Here is an 8337-nt window from a genome sequence, read left to right on the forward strand (position 1 = left end):
TCCAACCTGGCCCTGAACCCACGCTGACCACGAAAAAGGCCTTGCAGAGTATGCCAACCCTGGTTGACTTTCCTTAACTGAACCTCCACTCTCTCGAAATCTCTTTAATAAAAAGGATATCGCTGTTGCTGTTTAGGAGACGAAGGTAAGTGCTCCCCTGCTAAGGTTCCCTTAGAGCTGCTTCAAGGTTAGGCCTCCCCAAGATCTTGGGACTCAGAAAAAAGGCTTAAAACATCCAATTTCCAGCCTGGGTGGAATTCTGAATGTGGAAGCAGACTGCCTAACTGTCCCCAGCCTGACAAAAGAGTAAGAGTCAAGTCCGGGGACTATCACTTGGTATTTTAACATGGAGGAACGAGCCTACCCATGTAACTTGGGGGTGACTTTCCCCATATAGGTCAGCTCCGGAAAACGGTTGTGCTCAACGCCCATACTTCGCCTTAATGTCCACGCCATCGACCACAACTAGAAATAACAAGTGCAGACAGAGGACACCAGATGGCCCAGTTTCGGTTCAGAACGACAGCGAGACATAGAGAGCAGCAAGGTACAGCCTTTTGAGGAACACGTGGGTGGCCCTGAAAAGGGCCTTTTACGACACTGGAGGAAAACGCAGCCATGCTTAGCCGCCGAAGCCGTAGAGCGTGCGTCCCTGGCGCTTGAGCGCGTAGACCACGTCCATGGCCGTGACGGTCTTGCGCTTGGCGTGCTCCGTGTAGGTGACGGCGTCGCGGATCACGTTCTCCAGGAAGACCTTCAGCACCCCGCGGGTCTCCTCGTAGATGAGGCCGGAGATGCGCTTGACGCCGCCGCGCCGGGCCAGGCGGCGGATGGCGGGCTTGGTGATGCCCTGGATGTTGTCGCGCAGGACTTTGCGGTGGCGCTTGGCGCCGCCCTTGCCCAGGCCCTTCCCGCCTTTGCCGCGACCAGACATGGCTAACTTGACGAGTAGCTGCAAAACAAGCCGAAAAGACAAAAGGCTGGTGGCTTATTATAGGATCCTCTCGGACCGGGTTGAAAACCTCATGTGGGCGGGGACTAAAAGGCTGCCAATGCATCTTTTGCTCCGCCCGCGGTAGGGCGGAGACCAAGGAGCTGAACACAGAAATACTGCCTTTCTGCAGTCCCCAGGTTTCCCACCGCTTGGATTGCATTGCTCAGTTATATTTTTGTATATTATCCTAACAAATAATTACATCTCTATGGTCCAATAGTTTTGAAGGAGTTAAAAGACAAGCCTCTCTAAATCATGTACGTTTAAAACATTAAAAGAAAACCCAAAAAGTTGGTACCAAAAGAACATTATTTTTTCCTAGTAATACTGATGTGAAAGATACTGAAAGACCAAACCGCAACAGTTTTATTACTAGGAAGAACTGAGGCAGAGAGAATCGGTTCAAGAAAAACTTGTTAAAATACAATGTCCACATAGCTCAACCCCCCTTGCTTTGTCAAATCATGGCACTGGCTATTCTTTGCCCAATTCTGTATGTAATCAGTTCACTGCTGCTTTGGGTTACGTTTTTTTTGGGGGGGGGGGGGTTCGAGACAGGGTTTCTCTGTGTAGCTTTGCGCCTTTCCTTGGACTCACTTTGTAGACCAGGCTGGCCTCGAACTCACAGAGAACCGTCTGGCTCTGCCTCCTGAGTGTTGGGATTAAAGGCTTGTGCCACCACTGCCCGGTGGATTACGTTTTTTTTTTTTTTTTTTTTTTTTTTTTTTTTTTTTTTTTTTTTTTTTTTTTTTTTGTAGAAAGAGTTTCTCTGTGTAACCCCGATTGTCCTGGAACTTGCTTTTAGACCACGCTGGCTTCGATCTGCCTTCCTCTGCCTCCCAAGTGCTGGGAATAAAGGCGTGTGCCACCACTATCTGGCTACTTTTTTTTTTTTTTTTTTTAATTAGAGCAGTAAATCTGTTTGGTACTTCTTTTAATTTAATTTGCAGTTCTAAATAGTGCTCCAAGAGGATGGAGGTGGGATTTTGTCACACCTATATAGTGTATGTTCTCATTCAAAGGGATTAATTAATAGATATGTAAACTGGTAGTTTTCCCATTCTCCCTTTTCACCTATAAAACTCATCTGATAATGCTACCAGTAGTTTGTGAGAATTGGATTGGAATTTACATTAAGTTGAGATTGTTGCAAAGAAGTACTACATAAATATATTTATTTACTTGTTAATATTTGTGCTGGCTAGTTTTGTGACAACTTGACACAAGCTAGAGTCATCATAGAGGAGGAAGCCCCAGTTGAGAAAATGCCTCCATAAGGTCGAGCTGTGCCGGGCAGTGGTGGCACACGCCTTTAATCCCAGCACTAGGGAGGCAGAGGCAGGCGGATCTCTGTGAGTTCAAGCCCCACCTGGGCTAGAGAGTGAGTTCCAGGAAAGGTGCACAGCTACACAGAGAAACCCTGTCTCAAAAAACCAAAAAAAAAAAAAAAAGAAAGAGAGAGAGAGAGAGAGAGAGAGAGAAGAGAAGAGAGAGAGAGAGAGAGAGAGAGAGAGAGAGAGAGAGAGAGAGAGAAAGGAAGGAAGGAAGGAAGGAAGAAAGAAAGAAAGAAAGAAAGAAAGAAAGAAAGAAAGAAAGAAAGAAAGAAAGAAAGAAAGAAAGAAAGAAAGAAAGGAAAAGAAAAAGATCCGGCTGTAGGCAAGCCTGTAGGGCATTTTCTCAATTAGTCATTTGGCGGGAGAGAGCCCCAGTTCATTGTGAGTGGTATTACCCCTGGACTGCTGGTCCTGGGTTCTATAAGAAAGCAGGCTGAGTAAGCCATGGGAAGCAGGAAGCAGCCCCTGTCTCCAGGTTCCTGCACTGAGTGAGTTCCTGTCCTGACTTTCAGTGATGACCAGTGATGTGACAGTGTAAACTGAATAAACGCTTTCTTCTCCAAGTTGCTTTTGGTAATGGTGTTTTATCACAGCAATAGTAATCCTAACTAAAACACTATTTTAATACTCTGTTAGAAGTATTTTCATATCAGGCTATCACTGGCAGCACTCATGTGTACTAGGATTTTTTTTAATCACTGCATGTGAATTCTAAGATGACAGATCCTGTTTTGTATTTCATGGATGAAGTTTTAAAAATTATTGTTTGGAAAATTATTTTTGTCATTTCCCTCAAGGTGTATTGGCAACCATACCCCAGCTTTTCCCAGCCAAGATGCAATGTGGTTTAAGTTTATGAATTTCCATTTACTTTTTTCTACATACTAATTTTGCTGAGACACTTCTTTAACTCAGGAAGTTGCTTCTCATCAAGACTGGAAGGCCTTCTGTTAGAGTCATCATAGAGGAGGAAGCCTCAGTTCAAGAAAATGCTTCCATAAGATCAGGCTGTAGGCAAGCCTGTAGGACATTTTCTTAGTTATTGATTGATTGGGGGAGGGCCCAGCTTCTGCCTTTCTAGTCTCTCTTTCCATTTTCTATTTCTTCCTCCTCCCCTTCCTCCTCCTTGTTTCCAGAGTCTCACCATGTAACCGTGGATGGAATTTACAATCCTCTGGTCTCAGCCTCCCAGAGCTGGGTTACAGGCTTGTGCCACTGTATGGCTTTACTGTTAAACTATTAAACCTAAAGAGTGGGCCCTGAACTTGAATTCTTCCTGTTCTTTAAGAGCCTTCAACTCTCCTTCAAACAACCCAAGAGCACTAGCTGTCAATTTCATCCTGTGCCTGACATCACCGTGGTACCTGGAGGACAGTTGGGTACTGAAGATCATGGAAAACCCAGAGTCTAATGCATCTAATGCATGCTATCTGTTCAATTATATGCAGAGAAAGGCAAGACTTTACTGTAGGACCTCCATCTGGGCCTGGGAATGAATTTGGCAAAACATATTTTTTCTATACCTTAGGGGACACGGCGACAAGCCACCATTCACAAATGAAGACCAAAAGAAACAATAAAAACTGAAGTGTTTTTATTCCAAGTGGAGTATAGAGAGGCAATCGTGGGAGAGTAAGTTATATGTGAATGTTAAAGAAAGCTAAACATTGTTTTACCAAAATCAAAATGCACTTAGCCTGATAGTTTGGTACACAATGATCTCAACTGTAGCCTTCCGCCGAAGGATACATCTTTTCTCCTGTTTTAGAGAGAGATTCCGGACATATGAGGCAATACTTCCCCTTGCTTGTAACACGGATTGCTAAATGGTCTTATTAATAAAAAAAACTCGGAGCCAGATATTGGGGTGAATACTGAAAGATCAGAGAAGCAGTACAAGCCACAGCTAACCTCAACTCACCAATTCCTCAGCCTCAGGAACGTGAGTTCCTGTTTCCTCACACTGAAAGCCTCTGAGTCCTCACCCCTGCGGGCCTCAGCTGAACTGCTTAAAAGCCTCGAGTTCCTGGTCCTCACACCTTATATACCTTTCTGCTTCCTGTCATCTCTTCCCGGGATTAAAGGCCTGTGTCCTTCCCAAGCAAAGACCTGAGATCTCAAGTGTTGGGATTAAAGGCATGTGCTACCACCACGCCTGGTTCTGTTCCCAGTATGGCCTTGAACTCACAAGAGATCCAGACAGATTTCTGCTTCCCAAGTGATAGGATTAAGGGTGTGTGCCACCACTGTCTGGCCTCTCTGTCTACTCTAGTGGCTGGCTCTCTGCTCTGATCCCTAGATAAGTTCTATTTGTTAGAGCACAAAGAAAATATCACATTGCTAAAACAAACAAAACAAACCTAAAAGACCTTGAATTTTTTTCCATTGCTGATTTCTAAGTCCATGGTAACATTTTATTTTTAAACTTCGAAGACTCTGCAATTAAGTGATGACAAGTAAAAAGTTAATTTAAGAAGCTAGTTTGGGCTATTTAAAAACTTAAACTAGAATTTAGAAAAATTAAAAGCAGGCATTCAAATATACCCCAGTCACAATCGTGGAAGATAGATGGTGTGGATCCCATTTTCGGGTGCAGAAAGTGATTCTGTCCAGAGGACACAGAAGGCACCCGGGGCAGACTGAGCCTCAGCAAGCGTCCCGCAGAGATGACTACTTCATGCTGCTAGATCTCTGGTGTGGGCTCTTTAAAGGAACTTTTTATTTATTTATTTATTTGACATTGTGATATTCTATTAGAGCCTCAAGGAAATGAAGACTGAATCCAGAATCCATTTTTCACCCTTGGCTTTGGTAGGGACTGTGGAGCTGGCGAGAAGAGCCAGGCTAATTGAAGACTGTCCATCTTATTACAGAAAAATGGAAAGTACTGCCTGTTAGCTCAGCGCTGCACTGAAAATGCTAGTTTCTTACAGATGCAGAAAATATATAAAAAACAAAGCCAAGCAGAGGACATCAAAGCCAGCACAGCTAAAACCCAAATATTGAAATGCTAGGCCTTCAAGAGACCCCATCACCTCGAGATACCTGTGGATGCCATGCAGTCGCCAGGGAGAGCAGTCTTTAGCAGTCTCTAGAAAATCAAATACCTGGAAATGCACTTTACTTTCCCTCTTCCTTCTTTCTTTGCTTTTACTGGGGCTTGAATCTGGGGCTTTACTGGCTAAGCCGGTGCTGTCTCCTTAGACCTCCACCCCAGCCCCTTCTAATTTTGAGACAGCGTTTTACCAAATTCCAAGGCTATCTTTGAACTCCTCCTGTAACCCGAGCAAACTTTAGTTTGAAGATCCTGCCACCTCAGCCTATGGAGTATCAGGGAGGACGTGCCTGAGCCCCTCGGCCCCGGCAATGCTAATTTTCATGATTTTAGATAAAATATTATTGTGTAAAGCAATGGGGATTTATTTATTTTTGGTTTTTCGAGACAGGGTTTCTCTGTGTAGCTTTGAGCCTTTCCTGGATCTCGATCTGTAGACCAGGCTGGTCTTGAAATCACAAAGACCGGACTGGCTCCGCCTCCAGAGTGCTGGGATTAAAGGCGTGCGCCACCACTGCCGGAGGGATTTTATTTAAACCCTGGAAAATGTATCCAAGCAAATCACCCATTCCAGTTAGATCTTGGCAACTTTCCTTGTCATTCACATACCAGACATGGGCAGAATATTAGGTATAAGAAAATGGTGGGAAAGGAACAGGAACCAAGGTCCAGAGTAAGAACAGTTTCTGTAGTTCAACGGTTTCAGAAATATAGTGCAAAACCTAGAGAAAACAAATTCCAACCATTACTTTAATGGTATAGCCAGCAATCTGTACACAAAAGCACTTGGTAAGGGCAAGTTTGAAATTTTATAAATTTCCCAACATATTCATAGGCTGCCTAGATTTAGATGTAATTATTATTATATATCTATCCACCATATGTCTTAATCTGGTTAGATATGAGGTTTCTAGCCTGTTTATGACTGACTCAGCACATTTTTAGAACAGGGACAGCTTCGCAGCACACAACATCAAGCTTTTGACATATATTCAATCTCATACTACGAGCAGAAAGTGAACGTCTCCTTGACTATATACTAACAGGGCAGACCTCACTAGGCCTTAGGATTCCAGGACACATGAGATCCAGAACTAAATGCAAGAATTGGAGAGAAGCTGAGTACCAATACTGACTTAAGTAGTATACAAACACAATCATCATCGAACGACAGGGACAAGGTTACAGCACCATTACATGAAATTTTGGGTGGCTCTTAAAAGAGCCTTTTTTTTCTTTTGAAAAGCGAGGCTGGTCCAGATTACGCCCTCTCCCCGCGGATGCGGCGGGCCAGCTGGATGTCCTTGGGCATGATGGTGACCCGCTTGGCGTGGATGGCGCACAGGTTGGTGTCCTCGAACAGACCCACCAGGTAGGCCTCGCTGGCCTCCTGCAGCGCCATCACGGCCGAGCTCTGGAAGCGCAGGTCGGTCTTGAAGTCCTGCGCGATCTCGCGCACCAGGCGCTGGAACGGCAGCTTGCGGATCAGCAGCTCGGTCGACTTCTGGTAGCGCCGGATCTCGCGCAGCGCCACGGTGCCGGGCCGGTAGCGGTGCGGCTTCTTCACGCCGCCGGTGGCCGGGGCGCTCTTGCGGGCGGCCTTGGTGGCCAGCTGCTTGCGCGGGGCCTTGCCGCCGGTGGACTTGCGGGCCGTCTGCTTGGTACGAGCCATAAGTGCAGCAAAGGGAAAACAGTAGACACTACGATGCCTTGGAAGGCGCTGTCCATCTTTTATACAATCAGACTACCCGTTATTGGACCCGGGAACATTCAAATCGGCCCGCGCTTTTCTGGGATTGGTCAGTCTCTGCTCCTAAATCCTGATTGCAATGTGCTTTCAGGTTGAATGAACGTCACCCCTCGTGCCTCCGCCCCTCGGTGCCTCCGCCCCTCGGTGCCTCCGCCCCTCCACCACCCTTTCTTCTACTTTTACACTTTCATTGCGGTAACTGCGGAGGACAGAAATTGTGCACAGGAATCTACACCCCATAGGCTTAGGCTAAAAATATTCAACTCAGGTAATCATACAGTTGAGCAGAGAAACTTAAACTTCGTGGGATTGACAAGAGGTAATGTTACATGGGGCAAATAGTGCTTATCACTTCCAAAGACAATGTTGGATGCACGATAGGGGTCTCTCAGAGGCCACTCCTGGGAAAACCAAGCGGAACACTGCGAACTGTGAAGCGTGCTTTAACCATTAGGACGGCTGTGCTTTTACACCCTAGACCTAGACAGTTTTAATACTCAGGTACTGACTATTTTAGTTCACATATAGCAAAGGTTCTCATCTTGGGACAATGACTCATTTGGAAAAACCTAATTCTACAAATTTTGCGTTTCAGAACATGACGAACTGCATCCAAGGGCAACAGCACTAGTTAGGCTGAGATACCTTTCACCCTACAGGCAGGTCGGCATTCTACAGTAGCAAATAAGGTGGCAGCTCGTTTTACGGGAAAAGGTGGGTGGCTCTGAAAAGAGCCTTTGTTTTGTGTGTTTAGGCAGGGCAATCCAAAGACCAAGACCGGGAACCCATTTACTTTCCCTTGGCCTTGTGGTGGCTCTCGGTCTTCTTGGGCAGCAGCACCGCCTGGATGTTGGGCAGGACGCCGCCCTGCGCGATGGTGACGCGGCCCAGCAGCTTGTTGAGCTCCTCGTCGTTGCGGATGGCCAGCTGCAGGTGGCGCGGGATGATGCGCGTCTTCTTGTTGTCGCGGGCCGCGTTGCCAGCCAGCTCCAGGATCTCGGCCGTCAGGTACTCCAGCACGGCCGCCAGGTAGACCGGGGCGCCGGCGCCCACCCGCTCCGAGTAGTTGCCCTTGCGGAGCAGCCGGTGCACGCGGCCCACGGGGAACTGCAGGCCGGCCCGGGACGAGCGGGTCTTGGCCTTGGCGCGAGCCTTGCCGCCCTGCTTGCCGCGTCCAGACATGTTTGAATTTGAGAAGTAACAA

At 46.6% G+C, this 8337-nt stretch overlaps 2 protein-coding genes across 2 annotated transcripts in view; both read right to left on the reverse strand.

Annotated features, from left to right (window-relative positions):
• Positions 1 to 579: 579 nt before the first annotated feature.
• LOC114700745 (histone H3-like) lies at positions 580 to 7089 on the reverse strand. Its single transcript, XM_028880453.2, has 3 exons — positions 6727 to 7089; positions 1864 to 1873; positions 580 to 940 (listed from the first exon to the last, which is right to left on the reverse strand). Exons 1-3 carry the CDS (start codon positions 7053 to 7055, stop codon positions 623 to 625), a joined length of 657 nt encoding a protein of 218 aa, XP_028736286.1. The 5' UTR covers positions 7056 to 7089; the 3' UTR covers positions 580 to 622.
• Positions 7090 to 7807: 718 nt separating this feature from the next.
• LOC114700545 (histone H2A type 1-B) overlaps positions 7808 to 8337 on the reverse strand; it is a 553-nt gene continuing 23 nt past the window's right edge. Inside the window, exon 1 of the mRNA XM_028880208.2 lies at positions 7808 to 8337. This exon is cut by the window's right edge and continues 23 nt beyond it. Coding sequence (XP_028736041.1) covers positions 7923 to 8315 — 393 coding nt within the window. The 5' untranslated portion in view covers positions 8316 to 8337 and the 3' untranslated portion in view covers positions 7808 to 7922.

Source organism: Peromyscus leucopus, chromosome 5 (genome assembly GCF_004664715.2).
Source record: "Peromyscus leucopus breed LL Stock chromosome 5, UCI_PerLeu_2.1, whole genome shotgun sequence".
NCBI classification, from domain to species: Eukaryota; Metazoa; Chordata; class Mammalia; order Rodentia; family Cricetidae; genus Peromyscus; species Peromyscus leucopus.

Bases quoted from the DNA above. Each gene is read 5' to 3' on its own strand.
- LOC114700745 (XM_028880453.2), bottom strand. From the start codon at position 7,055: ATGGCTCGTACCAAGCAGACGGCCCGCAAGTCCACCGGCGGCAAGGCC.